Raw genomic sequence first — 17,818 nt, forward strand, 5'->3', positions numbered from 1 at the left:
TTCATAAATTCACATTTTTAATTGATTTATCAATCACATAAAAAAAAACAATTCATCAACTTCATTCATATGGAGTATGTTACCTATAAAACAGAAAGGTATTAAATATTTGCAGAGATTAGCTTTCTTTTTAACAGTATCAGCTAGCTTCCAATTGCACCCTTCTGGCTCTGCTCTGGCTATAGCCTATAACGCTATTTTGGTCACTTGGAAGTTGAAATTTAAAAAATGGTAATAATATTTATACCGGTACATGTAATATTGCTATTGAACATGTGTTTTCTGTGGGAAAAGTTGTGAAATTTACATACAAATCACAGACACTGACTTAACATTTTGAGAATATTTTGTTGCTTTGAAAATGTTTTCATTTTCTTTTTTTGGCTCTATTTCATCATCATGATCTTCCCTTGGCTTTGAAAGGATGTTGTAATATTAATATTGATTTTTTTTTTGTTATGCATGTGTAGACTACACACGCATGTTCACTGTACAAGGCCGGTCAGTAATACAATCACTCACTATACTTATCTTTCTGCTCAGGCCTCAGCCAGCCAGGAATGTACATGTATTTCTTAGAAAAATTCAATTATAAATTTCATGAAATTATGATTAGTTTGGCAAGACAAAAAAGTTTCACACATGCCATGGTTTGTCATTCTAATTTAATATGCCTGTGATTTTGTTTTTCTTGGTTTGGACTCTCTAGTTTTATATACCCAATAGAAATTTGGTACCTCCTTCCCTCCTTACTAGCCAAGCCTAATGTCAACTGGAATTTCTCTCATCAATTTCTGTGTCTCCTTTTTTAAGTGCTTTGGCCTGTTAGCAGGTAGACTCAGATTAAAACCTTTATAAAAGCTGACAAACAAAACACTGAAATTTTTATCAAATTTGGGCAAGGAATTTGTGACATTAAAGGCTTTCATATTATTTCTGTGAAATGGTTCTTGTCTTCATGAACATGTAATGAGCAAGCTGATGATCTCATATCCCCACTTTTGTATTATTTTTTTAAATTATATTTATTCAAAATAAAATTTTGTCCACCAAGAATGAAAAAAAGATCTACAACCAATTGATTTAATGCCTAAGACATTCATTTACAGAGCAACTATTAAAGGTAGACTTCTCATACACATGTGATTCAGTTTAAATTTTAACAGACATGTTACTTTATTTAATGTGCAAAGTAAAAGAGAGATGTCATTATCCAAGGTTGCTCATTTTTATTTTTTTAATTCTCATTCTCTCCGTAATTTGAAATGAAATTAAATATTTCACAAAGCATGGTGGACAGATGATTCCAGTGATTACTGTTTATAGATTCATAATTCATATCATTTCCATATCAACTCATCTGCTCAGAAAAAAGGAATTTGTCATTGAAGCATTGTGAGCCGGCAACATTACAGTGATCACAGAAAAGTCTGAAAATATGCATTTTTAATGATTTACATGTATCTTTCATGCAGTGTACAGGACTGATAGCAATTTGAAACTGCAAGTACTTTCTAGGGAAAAAAGGGAAATTAATAAGAATTTGATTAGAGGGTGTGGTCCTCTATTAACACCAATTGGTGTCAGTTTTAACACCGCAGTTTTTACAGTCATAATATGAAAGACAATGGTATTGGGAAAAAACAACATATTGAAATAATACTGGGATTATTGATCCAAAAAGTACGTGCATAGGCCTAATGGTACATATAACTACATGTTCATATAAGAACATTTATGTGCCTGTCAGAAGTAGCCTACATGATAATATTGAATTGAATATTGAGTTCTGTAAGTAGCCACTTTACATACAGTATGTACATGTAAGTGATTTCATGCCTCATATAATACATATCTTGATTACTTATTATGCTTTTGACAAGGCTTGAATGACCAAAAATTTATTTTGTTTGTTTTGACATGCATGTGAAGTGCACAGGATGGATCCACACATACATGTATGACTGTTATGTAACTTTGCCTGTAGGCATGATGCTGTTAACAACTTGCATAATTTTAGGCCTTTCAAATTTCAAATTCACACAGTACATGTACATTCATGTATGGATTTGTGTACTGCCTTTGAAGGTTTCATCACAGTCAGCTGTACTCTATTGATCAAGGCCCAAACAGCTGATGAGAGTAAATAATCCCCCCAAGCACTCATGCAGATCAAGCCTGTTGGAGACATGTCATTGGTGGAATACGACCAATTGATACACACCCCACTGGCTCCAGAGTGTTTGGTATCAGACTAGTCTCAATACACAGGCATGTTGTAGTACAAAATACTTCCTGTATCTTCCAAGAGATTAGGTGTGTATGTACATGTATGTTATGTATGATCTCCAAATTACAAATCACTACCCCTTGATCTTGAAGTTTGATCTCAAATTCATTGTCTTTTAAAAGTACTGGTAGCCCTATCATTTACATAATTTGCAGATGTACATGTACAGGAAGGGTTGAAAATTTGGGTTGTACTGTACATGAACATGAACATATCATGTTGTTTATTTTGCAATGTATGGTGAGACTGCAAAAATATATAATTTTTATTTTCTTTTTAAATTAAAGGAATTCAACTCAATTGGAAAGTACAATGTAAGGCATTTTCACTTCCAAAGAGGTACATGTATTCAGAGGAGCAGATTGAATTATTATCATTTGTTTATGATCTCATTTTCAAACAGCCATGGCTTTTATTTAATGTAACATTTTCTTTTATGCTCCTTTCACAAAAATCATTTTAAGGTTGTATTTCCATTTGATTTTTATTTTTTAATAAGTTTTTGACAGATTTGAATAAAGGGCCCATTATCTTCATGAACAATCTGTAAGCCTAATTATTTACTTGTAGGCTTACATGTACAACCCAGTCTGTGTTTTTTTTTATTGAATTTTTATTGCCTTGACAGGTCAGACGTGTTCAGTTGGTGTACGTTGTATAGGTCTTGAAAATCAGCAGAAGTTGATGACTGGAAAAGGCCAGGGTATTCCTGAACTTGAAGGGTATCTATTTGAACAGTCTCACATCATGCCTGGAGAAGACCAATACGCCTTGAATAACTTTGGGTAGGTTTGTTTACTTTTTAGGGCCAAGTCCACCTCAACATCCAATAATGTTTTACATATAGGCCTGCATATATATATATTCCTTAAGGGACAAGTTTGCCCCCCCCCCAAAAAAAAAGAAAGGTTTATTTGAATAAAAAGAGAAAAATCCAACAAGCATACAGTAACACTGAAAATTTCATCAAAATCGGATGTAAAATAAATTATAAGAAAGTTATCACAATCAATTTTGCTTAATTTCACAAAACAGTTATAGTGCACATCCTGGTCAGTATACAAATGAGGAAACTGAAGATGTCATCCACTCACTATTTCTTTTGTATATTATATGAAATATGAAATATTCTAATTTTCTCCTTATTGTCAAGTGAAACAACAATCCTCTCTGAAGATGTGTGGAATTAGCATTGTTTTATACTACATGGTTCAGTCAAATTGGTACTTATTGTCAAATAAAAAAAGAAAAGAATTATTGTTGAAGGACATCATCGGCTGTCTGATTTGCATATCACTGAATCGTGCATATCATTGTTCTGTGAAAATTTCAAATGTCATAACTTTCTTATTTTACATCTGATTTCGATGAAATTTTCAGTGTTATGCAAGTTTGATTTTTCTCTATAAAATTTATTCAGATCAACATTTTTCTGGGGTGGACTTGACCTGGCTTTAAGCAGATACATGTAGAAAGGCCCAGGTTGTAAACATGTACATGTAAAATGTAAATTCACTGTAATTGTCATTCTATTTTTTTAGATGTTTTTCATTTGAAGTACTTATATGAAAATATTCAAAGCAAAATACATACAATGAAAATGTGTATGTATGTACAATGAACTTGCAGCACTTAAAGAGATTTGTACAACAGTGAGCTACAGTATGTATTACGTACATGTACATGTATGACACTCACTAAATGAAAATCATGATACCATATCGGCCTATAAAATTGTACTACTTATTGCTTGAAACTTTGAATGATGTTCATGGTTGGGGATTGGTTATGCCTTCAATGAAAAGAATGTCCTGATATTTTTCCCATTTTATTTTGAATAATACAGGACGTCAATTTCATGTGCATTTTTAATAAAATACATGTAAATAAAAATGAAACATGAAGCCCCTTAGGCATACATGTATACAGATTGTGTATTGTGTTTATTGGTGTTCATTCACCATAGGCATAAACAATATGAATATCTATAAAACATTTTCTGTTTTATTTTCATCATATTGGGGTAAAAGGAAAAATATCATCCACGAGCCTACTGGCTAGTCTGATCACAAGCCACTGCTCTTCTGGGAACATTAACCTTGGACATTTTTAAAAAGATAATAAGAAATAAAAGGCCCTATAGAGCAGGACTTTCAAGATTATCTACATGTACATGTAGAAGAAAATACTCCTGATATATTTCAATAAAGATAAAGTTTTTCCTCCCACTTTTATTTTGAAGAGAACATTTCATTTCATGTGCCTTTTAATACTCTACATGTACTGTACATGTATGTACATGTATCATGTGTTTGTCCTGTAAACAAATTGTAATTAACTCATGTCTAGTGCATGTATGGTACTTTAAAAATCAATGGGGCTTAACCATTCAAGGAGAAATGACTGTAGGTTGAAAACACAATGCCCCTAATAATCCGAGACTGCATTTCATTCGCATTAGGAAACTGCCACACAGCAGTGGTTGTAGATCTGTGGAAGAGAGAGAGAGAGCTCTTGAAGATACATGTAAATGCATTTTTCCAGGCACGGAAGAACTACCCTGGAATTCAGTAATTATTTATGCATAACTGCGTTCGACAACAATATTGATATCGCACATCATACAGAAGTGCAGTGCATGTATGTGTACTTTTGACGTTATTTCTGTCAACACTTTCACCTTCTTTGAGAGAAATAAACACCGACATGAAGAGGAGGCGAGTGGACAAACCACAGGATCTGATATTTAACAAATGTTGGTAAGGTTTATCATGAAATTGAACCTTCAATTACGTGGGTGGAAGTACATGTAAAAGTGTGTACCGGTATTGGCTGGCTGTGTGAATGTATTTGTTGATTGAGGAAGTAATAGCTGTGAGTGTGTGTTGGTGACTTGAGATTAATAATGAGAGCAGAATGCTACCATGGAGCTATTACTCCGTTAGTAGCTCCATGATAGCTCTATGATGCTACTGTGCAGTGGTTCACTTGCACATTAATACAAATGAGCTTTGAGGAGTGGAGTAGCCTGTGAACCCAATGTGACCTGATGATTGTACTGTTTATTATGAGGTTTCTAAGACTGAGTTTCAAAATATTAGCTCAATAATACTCTGATATATTATTTGTAAACGTAAGAAAACATTCAGAAAGTAGATGTATTTTGTTTTGACCAAAATCCGAAGAGCAACTGCTTTTACAGCAAATGAACTGCTTACTAGGGCCCTCTGCACCAGCCCGAGTTGTCAAATTAGCGCACTAAATATTTCTGATCCAGCAAATTATCCCGATCTGAACTATCTCAAGTAGTCCTAATCTCGAGATCATTTGTACAAGATCGCGCTATTTTACAAATTATCCCGCTAATTCACAGGTGCAGAAGCACTCAGGATTATTTATTCACGGCGTCAAGATCATGATGCATCGCTCAAGCAGGAATTGCTCTTCTTGCGATGGTGGAGACAGGGTTTCTTGAATCTTGAGATTAATCGCGAAGAGGGTCGTTCAGGCTAAAATCTCCCTAACATTAAGGTCATCATTGAGAAAACATCTGCATGCCCCCAAACTTGATTCTGATGCTGAAGTACGTGTTAGAAAACTCCATATTTATGGAAAATATAGGCAATCGTAAGCTACATGTACAAATGACTTTACGCACGACTGGTGATCCATTCTTGTGCTAAATGATATCCCTGTATAAGTGATATATGACCTAAGAAGTAAGAACATGTTCCAGTCGTGCGTTAAGACAGTTGTGCGCGACTTTATGAATACATGTAGCTTTATGAAACACCCACAAGGGACAGTTGTTTTTCTATTGCAGCCTGCAACAGGCTCTTCCGAAGAAAACATTTAGGCAAAATAAGATTATTACCGTTATACCAGATCTACTGGTCCTGAAAAAATACAGCAGTTTCTGCTGCCAAGTTTCTATTATTGTTATTATTTTAAATCAAAAATCCTATTTCATTGAGAAAACCACCTCTCCAGGGGTGTATATGACTTCATTTCATGAAACGTACACAAGTATAGTACAACTTTTGGGTAACAAAAATATTTTTTCCAATCATAGGAAAGTCTTAATCAGTTTGTTATAAAGCCACTGTGAGATACGCTTTTCAATGTTTTTTTTAAATTTCCATCTGCAAGAGCAGTGATTAAGATTTTTTTAAAGAGAAAATACAGTGTATGGGGATGAACAGTTTTTTTCATACCAGGGTGTAATAAACTAAAGTGAGGTTTTGTGGCTTTACTATTCCTGGATCCAGACCAGCTCTGATAGTTATTCTAACTGAAACACAAATGTTTACATGAGGTGGTTTCAGACCGCCTCGAAGTTCGCCAGTTCCAGGTATTCTCTGATCGGGAAATTTACCCCGATCAGAAAATACCAGGTATTTTGGTAATGTGAAAGCAAACTACGCGTAATCTCCCCGAAAGAAAATACCCGCTAAATAGTAGGTACTTGGCGAAATTACGAGAACTTTCGTGGGGATTTTTCCAAGGTCGCAGGTATTTTGGCGATGTGAAAGCAAATTACGGGAACTGTTATCCCAGCGTGTAGTTGGGTGCGGCGGCGTGGGTGGCTGCTGGGCTAGAGATTTTGAATCTCCCGCCTTGCCTGCTTATCAGACCACACTGCGCATGCTCGTAACTTTGGGAACTTATCCCGAAGGATGTGTTTCGGGGCGGTGTGAATGCAGGAATAATTAACGGGTATTTTTTAGCCTTAAAAAGTTCTCGTAATTTAACGGGGATTCTTGTGATCGAGGCGGTTTGAAACCGCCTATGGTGAACCAGCCGCAAATTTCCCATGATAGTACGCTTGAACCGGTTTTGAGGAAGTGAGATTAGAGGATTGTTTCCCATTTCATGTTCATGTCAGGTGGATTAAAGAATTAGCACTCCGAGACTTGTATTCAAATGAAGGACTTCCTGCCTGCTTGGGTATTGGTTGGCTCTCGAAAGGATGGAAAAGTTTGACCCCCCTCGTACAGGTTTAAACCGCACATAATGGAGCAATGAACTGCTCTTGGCAGCCAAAATAGTTAGGTATAAATAGCTTTGACAAGCTGGAAGCTTTGGCTTCCTGGTCATTTGCGCATATTACTATCCAGGATCAAGATCGCTTTCAGTTGTCTCTAAAAAGGGGTTGAATTTCAGCTTCTCAGATTCCTTGTGTGGGTTTGATAAATCCGGCTTGTGCTTTATCATTCAGTTACTGATACCTGAGAATCAAAGCATTTTCATTCATTGACTCTTCTGTAGCTCACTCGGATAGGAATAGAATTGAAGAATTGTGAATATCATGTCTGGAATAAGTGTGTATGTGAACGGACACCTGCAGGTGAATCAGAATGATGGATGTGAACGGCCCCGGGCCAGCACCTTCAGGTAATATGTGTAGGCATACAGTTTTGGAGAGTGTAATCATGGTAATAATATTGACCACCATCAATTGTAGGCGGAATGAATAATCATACATGTACATGTATGTACTTTTCAATGTTCTGCCTTTAACCTTTTGAAGCGTGCATTTTCTGCCATTTGTGTGAAAAGAGGGTGTTGGTTTTCAGGTATTCAGAGGAGAGCATGGACCCCATTATGTTTGAAAATAACTTCTATTGTGTTGTAATCTCTTGACAAACACATTTTCAGTCAATAACAAGTTGAACTTTGACTGGATGAGATATGGTATCATCTATTGTTCTTCAGCAGTATGGAAAATCAGACCCATGAGCCAATTGAAAGAAATAAGTTTCAGGAGTGAGAGATTTTTAGCTGATTTCAGATTTTTGTTTGTTTTGATTTTCAGCTTAATTTCAGCTTATTTTTGGCTTTCCTTTTTTGAAAAAAATATTGGAGGTCTTTCTACAGTATTTCAGACATTTTCAATGCTCTTCAGCTATTTTCAAATCTTTTTTATTTGTGACCACTCACACCCCTGAAGTTTTCAAAAGAAATTTTCTGATGAAATCTGAAAATCAGATCAGGTTGAATGCTTGTACTGTACATTATGTATAAAAACATTGTGCTGGTATTATGTATAACCATGTTAAAATAGCTCTATCGTATTACCATATAAACACATGTATGCATTGTCTTCCACTTTGAAATGTTGGTAATACATTTCAAAGAACTACTAGTTTTCAAATTAAGTTTTCAGGGTTATTTTGTGTACATCTGATCATGGATCCTATAATACATGTAGATGCTAGACATTTATTCATGCCATAGATCCTATACAGAAACACAAGTTATTCAAGCGAAGTTTAATAATCTTTGTGTAATTTATGTATCTTGATATGGTTACTGTACCTGTAGGTACATTGTATGTTCTGATAAGGGAAAAAATAAAAACAATTTTTTCACACGGGTCCCGTAACACAATGGTTTGTACTCTCCATTTTCACAAAATTTTGTACATCGTACACTGTACATGTATATTTACTCAATGCAATTTAATGAAATCATAATAATAATAATAATAGACAGTTCTTGTATAGCGCATAAGGGCAAGTCCAAGAATTCGCGCGCGTTACGTATGGGACATTTCAGAGGCTTCAATGACCTGAAAAATAGTGTTAATTGACTTTGATTAGATTGAATACCCTCATGATGGTAGACATCTAGGAGAAGAATAATCATGGAAAAAATGGTGACATATGACCTTGACCTTGACCTTTTAGAGAGAAAAGATGGGCCGTTACGTATGGGACGCAGAAAAAAGACAATTTTTAAAACATTTTTTTCAAGTTGAGAATTCTCTGAAAGTATTTCATTTGACAACTTGTAACTTAGTGTGATAGAATTCACAATACTCTAGTATATCTAAGGCAAGTTTCATGTCATAAGTCAAATCCCTCTAATTACAGACACTAATTAAACAAATTAATGACATGTTACGTATGGGACAGTTACGTATGGGACATTTTGTCCCCATAGAGAACGTACACAATTTTCCCCATAATTAAAAAAATGAAGTTATTTAAAATATAGAAATAACCAAAGAGTTTCTGTCTTTTCAAATGTTATATTGAGACATATTTGATATGACTGAAAAGGAAATTAGCCATTTTAACATTTTTTTTTCTTGTTTTTCATGGTTTCATGAATTTCTTATGTATTTCTATTGTTTTTTATTTTTTTCATATTTTTCCAATTTCACAATTTTTTCGCTTCAGTTGTTTTCATTAATCAGTATTTATAACAAATCAGTCTTTAAAAACTAAAGAAATGGTAAATAATCACTATTTACTGTAGAGCACTCTTGAAATTTGTTTTTTCTCCATTCACTTTGCACACAAATCTCCCCATTGGCATTGTGTGTAAATGTCCCATACGTAACATGTTGTCCCATATGTAACAATTTTTTAATTAACTTTTAATTAAAAAGTAAACTCTATTTTTGAAACGTTTTGTGGTATAACATTTTCATACTTTATAAATTAGAACTTCCCAGAGATGCAACAATACAAGTATTGTATTATGAGAAATAACTTAAAAAAACATCCTCAAAATGTTACGTATGGGACATTCCATCCTTGGACAAGACCTAATTTGCATAATTAATTAGATGACACCACTTTTGTTCCCTCATAAGTATTAAGATGTTAGGGGGTCCATGTCCCACCTATGACTAAATCTCACAAGTTTTGTTTTTATTTTCTATGAGTTTTTATAATTGTCCCATACGTAACGCCCATTTTACCAATTATGCAAATTAGGTGCCCCAAATTAGCATAAATATGCATATTATCACATTTTTCTTAATGAAATTTTAAAATTCCACATTTAGGCTTTCTTACTCCACCAAAGATAACTTCTTAAATTAAAGATGAAATTTTGCCTTCTAGGGTGACCTTTTCTTGGACTTGCCCATAACACATAAATAATGTCTCTATGCTCTTCCAAAGGACTTGGATATTATTACCCTGGCTTTAGCCCTGCAGCCTTTTTACAGCACTTGTGCATTTCAAGGAATAAATTCCTGCCAGGTACCCATTCACCTCACCTGGGTTGAGTGCAGCACAATGTGGATAAATTTCTTGCTGAAGGAAACTATGCCATGGCTGGGATTTGAACCCACGACCCTCTGTTTCAAAGTCCATAAAAAATGTTCTGTGATGATTGCTTAACTTTCTACTACGGGCCGCTGTTAACCTGCACAATTCCCCAAACCTGTAGTGTAGCTTGCTTCTTCAAGCTCAGACCAATGGATTTTGAAGCCTTTATTCTTTTTTTTTGTACATTTTTAGTACAAGGCCACTTTTCAAATGGGCATATTTTCATACATGTATTACAACACAAATGGGAAAAATAAAAAATGGTATTACATGTACATAAAATATTCAAGGCTTGCCAGCGATAGACACATCAACTGACTGAAGCCAAACTAAACCTTAGCCTTGGATTGATCTCTGTTAGCGCTGGATTTCTAATTCATGGAACTTCAGGCCCCCCCTCCCATTGCATATTATGGTAATTTTGCCATCCAGTGGTAACTACATGTGGAAATGCTGATCAACAGCCAAACAGAATCAGGGATTCCATTCCAGTTACCATTAGATGGCAAAGTTACCATAATACAACATGGTCCAGTTCTTTTTTTTTCTTTTTGAAGTACATGTAGTATGATGTAAATATGTATTTTCTTGTTTGTTTGTCTATGTTTCCAGTGGAGCGATGAGCTCGGAATCGAGTATGAGCCATGAGGGTGGAGATGGGCTGGATTACCTGACCTCACCTGCCAACATCAAGAAATACAGACGTGAAGCCCACAAGAGAGTCTTCGTCAACAGGAGTCTCAGCATGGAGAAAATCAAATTCTTTGGATTCGACATGGACTACACTCTAGCAAGTAAGTATGGCTTTATCGGCGGTTGAAAAATTACATGGGGCCCGGGCGATTTAGTCCCCAAACTGCTCTCAAGAGCCCAGGAAACTAAAAATGGAGCCATGGAAAATGCAGCCTTTGCAATGTTCCAGATTTAGGCATTAATTTGTGAAAGAAGCTCCTTATATCTGTATATATTTCTGTATATATATTTTTGGCCCAATTATCAGAATCGTGTGTCTGTGGGGTTCTGTACTACTAAACTTTTTTTTTTTGGCAGGGGGATGTCAGTTGTTTCGGAGGGTGTAAGCATTGTTAGCAGTTCAGCAAGGCCGAAAAGTCATCCCCAGATCATTGAATACCAAAGAAGGTATAATGTACCCCTTTAAAATAGAGTATAGTCTTGCATGTATAGTGTATCTAGAAACTTAGTCTGACCATGACATAATATGACCCAGGGAGTTGTCTGATCAGCTGTTTGGTATTAGCAGGGGACCTGGATGAACTTCCTCTGCATTAGTCTCCATCTGCAGACCCACTTTCTGTGAATTAATTTCTCTGAGAAAGCTGTATTATACTTATATAGTCCTGAGTGCCTGAACTGAAACAAATTGCTCACAATAAAAGTCTTTGACATCAATTCAACATATGTATTGTATATGCACTTGTAGGTCTCTGTTCAGACCAAATCAGCAACAAAAGAAGGCCTAATAAATAGATGGGATTATATTCAATGTACATGTATATGTAGGATAGTACATGCAATACAGTAGTGGGTAGGTTTAAATTTCAAAGAGGTGTTCGTAAGTTAAAAGAAACTTTACAAACAACTGGTAATTCTTATAAAAAAAGTTTGTGTAATTACCATGAGAAAGGATCTCCTGTTGATCGTAAAGTCGTTAGTAATGTATAAACAGCTTTATGAAACACCTGACCCAGCTGATGTGAACACATCAGTTGCATTATTCCAATTTTCCAATGTATGTGTGCAAGATAAAGCCTGTATGCTCATTGGAATACCCTGTTTGAATCAAATCAACTCTTTACCAGGTTAAACTTTTTTAATAATAACCTGCAGATTGGGGGTCATTTTCGGGTCACTTTGGGAGTTTCTTTGTGCAGTCAGGACATGTTTATATCTGTTGTGCTTTGACATGCGAAGTTCAAAATCCTGAAGTAGATGCTGGCATGCTCATGACATTTGTGGCCTTGATCATGTCTATCACATGTGCTGGGTCAGGTATCCATTGTTCTACATTGTTGGATCTCAAATGTATTTCAGTTTGCCATATTAAACATCTGCATGGTCTATGTAACATCTGGAATGCATTCTGCGATCGAGGGCAATGGAATCTGACGTTGCATTATCAATATGATACAGTACATCATGTACTGTCATGACCCCTTTTTAACACAGGAATGATAACAGTGTTGATTCAGCGTGTGTTAATTAGCAAACAATGGGGAGTCGCCCTGGGATTTTCAGAGTGTTTGAATAGTCAACAATATTCAAATCCAGCTTACAACACTTCAGCTTGTGTATACTGCCATTATGTACTACTGTAGTTGCTTTTTTTTTTTTTTTTTACATTAGTCAGTGGAAGTGAGAAAAGGAGAAACAACCACTAGATGCTGTTGGCCCTACAATGTACATGTAGGCCCGTATATGATGATGATGATGATTATGATGATGATGATGATAATTATAATGATAATAATAATAATGATAATAATAATAATAATAATAATAATAATAATAATAATAATAATAATAATAATAATAATAATAATAATAATAATAATAATAATAATAATAATAATAATAATAATAATAATAATAATGGTAATGATAATGATAATGATAATGATAATAATAATAATAATAATAATAATAATAATAATAATAATAATAATAATAATAATAATAATAATGATAATGATAATGATAATAATAATAATAATAATGATGATAATGATAATAATTGATAATAATAATAATGATAATGATAATGATAATAATTAATAATAATAATAATAATAGCTGGATTTATTCGGATAGACCAAGGGTTTCACGACATGCTCCTTCAACATACATGTACTGTATGCTCTTGTGACATTTGCTCCTGTATTGATTTTTTTAATCTTAGAGGGCATATGGTTAGAGTTCAGGTTGTAGTAGACTTTTTGTTCAGAATACAAACAACGAAGAAAATGAAAATCCATTTAATGTTCGAAGTAGAAATCCGAGAATAGAAATATTCCGAAAATTCATTTTGCCCAATTGATCATGGGCCAGTCTGTTCAGCGTAAAGGATTAGGGTTAATTTATTTTCAGAGGTTAGGTTTTTATGTGTAACTTAACATGCAGATTTTCCGCTAAAACCAGTTTAACAGGGCAAAGCAATCTTGAAAACTACATGGTTTGGAAGGTCGCTCCAAAATACTGCTTCAACCATTCTCTTTAAAAGTTCAACAAGCTACCACTAAACTAGTTTCTAGTGAACTAGTTTTATGGCGGTAAATGAGAACGGGGTCTTTGAGACTTATACCCCTTTCATAAACCCAATTATGCGGCTAATAGCAGCATAATTTGGTCGTAAAATTGGAGGACAAGAGTAATCTGCATTATTTTGATGCTGCTATTATCCGCATAATAGCAGCATTGGGACAAGATTTTGAGTTTATGAACGCATTTCCAAATAATGCGGATGATAATAATTGCCATGGTGGCATCACAAGGTCACCCTTTCCCAACACAACCGCATCGGAGGGGGCGTGTCCAGTTGTCATGACGATTATCCGCCTTTTTCAGGACGAGCGCTCGTAAAAATAATGCGGCTTATTTTCGGAGTTTGTGAACGCAATTTTTATTGAATTATCCGCATTACTCTTAGGCGGCTAATTGGAGGATAGGTTTATGAAAAGGGTATTAGCAAACTTGTGCTTTTATATAGAGAATAAACTGATGTGCAAACCCTTCACTTGAGTTAAATGGCCTGAATATGCAGCCTACAATGACTTGTGTACTGGAGGACCTCTTGCTCTGGAAAGTGAAACAGCAAGTTTAAAATGTTCTACATGTAGTCTTGTGTGAAGACCCACTTGATCAAAGTTTCAATCAGGGTCTGTGCCCGCAGACTAGATGCAGAATCAACTATACCAGTATTGTGTGGACTGTGGATTATTCTAGAGACGTCAATAGAAGCATGATTGCAATGCGATCTATGATTGGATAACAAATCTCTATGTATGATGCCATCAACAAAATGTGCTAGCAATGCTGTAAACCTGATCTGTTGATCTGCGTTCAACCCTACACCTTACCTCATACTCAGCCCAAGGAGAATCTGCTTGACCTGGCCTACTTCTGCTACTACATGTACTTAATTTATATGAAATTTATTCATAGATCACAAAAAAATGCTTCTTTGTCATTTCTTCCTCAATTTCAATTCTATATCCTCCATTAGATGTCACCACTATAATTCACTACAGTGTCAACTGGGCTGAAATTAAAATTGTGTTATTAAATTTCATTGCGAGATGCTGGATGAGCTCCACATCGTTGATGTGCTAGTTTAATTTTCTGGGGCTACTTTTCACCATTTACTACCTGAATGTGCATGTTGGAAAAGCTTTGACATTGCAATGAATGGGGATTTTCCAGGCCTCCTTCTTTTAGTTCCCAGGGCTCTATTGAGCATTATTTTCCAGGGAAAAATCGAGCCAATCTCTCTTTCTCCATGAAAGAATCTCTCATGACAATAATTGATCTATAAGAGTTGTTCGAGCATTTTATCGATTGCATTTTTCATCATAGAAATGATCTTCATTTTCTTCATCTTCCTTTAATGTTTATCACCTCTTTCTCTTACTCTCCTCTCTCTCTTCTCTCCTCTTCCTGTAAACTGCCAGCTGATAAAGTGGGTAGACTGCAACTGAAAATGGCATGTGTATGGGACATGCGTATGTCTGTTTTATGTATTGACATTGATTTTGTAAATTTTATTTTGATTTATTTATTTACCAACAATATTCACATGTTTACAGGTGATAAAACAAATTGCATAAGAGTATACAAAAATACGATGGTAAATGGGACCAGAAAATAGCACAACTGCTAATCGAGCCTGGCCCCACAAATATGACAAAATGCACATTTAAGAAGGAAAAACAAACATAAATTTAAATTGCTATATATTCCTTGTAAAGGGTTATCATCAAATGATGTGTTTGTACTGTCAAATGAATTATAATAACCCATCCCAATCCCCCCTCTTTCTTTTCTCTTTTTCTACAGTGTACAAGTCTCCACAATACGAGCAGCTAGGCTTTGAACTGATTGTCAAGCGTATGGTTGCCATCGGATACCCTCAGGTAAATAAACCTTCCTGTGCTAGTACATACATGTACACTGTATATCATCTCACCAGATGCAATCTCATGATATGAGCATTGGAAAAATCATTCAATCATGATCATATGAGAAGAATAGAGTGAGATCATATTCACTTTCAAGTTGGTAGACCGTTTCATGAATATTGTCATCACTGACTGGATGTCTTTCCCCGATCGATAGTTACCATAGTAACAGTCACGAGGCCAGAGCTTATTAACCAATCAAAACCTAGGATTCTCTGATATTGTCAATGCTGACAACTCATTCTGCCCAAGCAAAATTTGATCTTTTCATTACAATTCTATTTAATACATAAATATTTGAGATGAGCAAAACTTAATCAGCTGTCACACAAAGTAGGCAAACAAGAGTTTCCCCGGGCCGGAGTTGCAGAGAGTTGCAACATGAATTATATGAATATTTTACAGACTTTTTAAATTCACAATCAGTCATATCTACCCAAAACATGTAGCTACATGTACATGTGTAACAAATATCCAGTCTAAACATCCCCATAACATGTAACCTGTTTTATTCAACAAGAGCAACAAAAGACATATTAAGACTTCTTGACCCATTACTTGAAGATGTGCATTAAAAATGACAATCGATTGGTTAATGTAATTTTCATTACAGACACTGCCATAGACTTGCAAAATTTTGCAATCAATGATTTTGATTGCAGTGCACTGTGTTGCAGTGTCTTGGGGCAAGAACCTAGCGAGAATTATTGTTTTTATAAAATGGGGCCAAGGCAGTAGCCAATAGTGTGTGCGTATGCGAGTCACATGTTCATGCTTTAATTCTATGCAACCGCCCATTAGTGCATTTGTAGTGCAGCACTGTGCAAAGGTCCATGCGTAGATGCATATGCCAGATTCACCCGTGATGTCATATTAGAAAGCAAGTGAAGTGTGACCTATTCATCTGGTAGCAGGGGGCACTTGTACCCCCCAAAATAAATAACAGGGAAATGCTATTTTTCCAAAATGGGAAATTCCTTTTTTTTTTCAAAATAAATACTGTGTTTAAAGTATACATTTTAGATCAATTTTCAGGAGAAGCTCTTATTAAAAAGGACATCCACTCCAATACAAATCCTATTATCTGGAGGTTACTCACAAACGACCAACACACTTAATCCCCCAGCTGCATCTTTAAACCATTTGCTTGGGCAGCATTTGCTCAGATAAAATCGAAATTAAGCGTATGTTTGATCCGGGCGCCTATTCTGAAATCAACACATACTTTGGCCACAACACACACATAATATCATCGTTCGTTAGTTTATCATTGCATAATATCCTGTTATCTTGCAAGAACAGCACCGTTCTAGTTACCAAAATGAACTAATTTCATTTTCGGAAATACGAACCTTCGGAATTACGAACCTCATTTCGTTTTCGCATTAACGAACCTTCGGAATAACGAACCTCATTGAGTTTTCGGACTAACGAACCTTCGGAATTACAAACCTCATTTTGTTTTCGGATTAACGAACCTTTGGAATTACGAACCTTCGGAACAACCAAACCTTCGGAATAACATCAAAGCACTCAGTGCAAGTGCCTTTTGCTTTTGATAGTGCAAATACCCTTGAGTGTGCTACATTGCCATGTAGCACACTCATAAATGTGCATTATTTGTATAATATACAATGAATGTTGATTTCTCGTTTTCTTCTTTTTTTCAGGACCTGTACAACTTTGAATATGATCCATCCTTTCCTATTAGAGGTCTCGTCTTTGACAAAGTTTATGGAAATCTACTGAAGGTGAGATTATGCGGGGCTTAACCCTATCTAAAGTTGTGGTTTAACTGTAGATAGTCAATTGTGATACACATATCTACATGTATACATCAGTTGTTCAAATACCAGCTCATTTGTTCACAATGACCTATTTTCATTGTACCCTTCTGCAGTCCTCGTAAACGCGATAACTGCAGTTGAACTTAACCTAGGCTAATTTGGTATGTATAATACCAGCAGGGATCCAAGGAAGCCTATTGATTTTGAGGTCAAAGGGTTAAAGGTCAAGGTCACAGTGACCTATTTTCATTGTACCCTTCTGTAGCCTTGTAAACGCGATAACTTCAGTTGAACTTAACCTAGGCTCATATAATTTGGTGTGTATGATACTAGCATAGATCCTAGCAATTCTATTGATTTTGAGGTCAGTAGGTCAAAGGTGAAGTCGCCATCTTCCACTTTTCTTGCTTGACCAATAGCTCCATTATCCGCATTACACACGGGCGTATTATGTGCTCGCCTTAGCGACACTCTTGTTTCACA

General features: G+C 35.4%; 1 protein-coding gene across 4 annotated transcripts in view; it reads left to right on the forward strand.

The window, feature by feature from the left end:
- Positions 1-17,818, forward strand: part of LOC121424807 (cytosolic purine 5'-nucleotidase-like) — a 33,372-nt gene that overhangs the window by 574 nt on the left and 14,980 nt on the right. Inside the window, exons 1-5 of one of the 4 annotated variants that reach the window (XM_041620594.1) lie at positions 2,509-2,530; positions 2,919-3,075; positions 10,969-11,150; positions 15,427-15,503; positions 17,219-17,299. In XM_041620594.1, coding sequence (XP_041476528.1) covers positions 2,524-2,530; positions 2,919-3,075; positions 10,969-11,150; positions 15,427-15,503; positions 17,219-17,299 — 504 coding nt within the window. In that variant the 5' untranslated portion in view covers positions 2,509-2,523. Of the gene's footprint in view, positions 1-2,508; positions 2,531-2,918; positions 3,076-4,733; positions 5,050-7,221; positions 7,685-10,968; positions 11,151-15,426; positions 15,504-17,218; positions 17,300-17,818 lie in introns of those variants that run through there. The other 3 variants (XM_041620595.1, XM_041620597.1, XM_041620596.1) reach the window with 3 other exon arrangements.

This window comes from Lytechinus variegatus, chromosome 12, assembly GCF_018143015.1.
Source record: "Lytechinus variegatus isolate NC3 chromosome 12, Lvar_3.0, whole genome shotgun sequence".
In the NCBI taxonomy this organism is placed as follows: Eukaryota; Metazoa; Echinodermata; class Echinoidea; order Temnopleuroida; family Toxopneustidae; genus Lytechinus; species Lytechinus variegatus.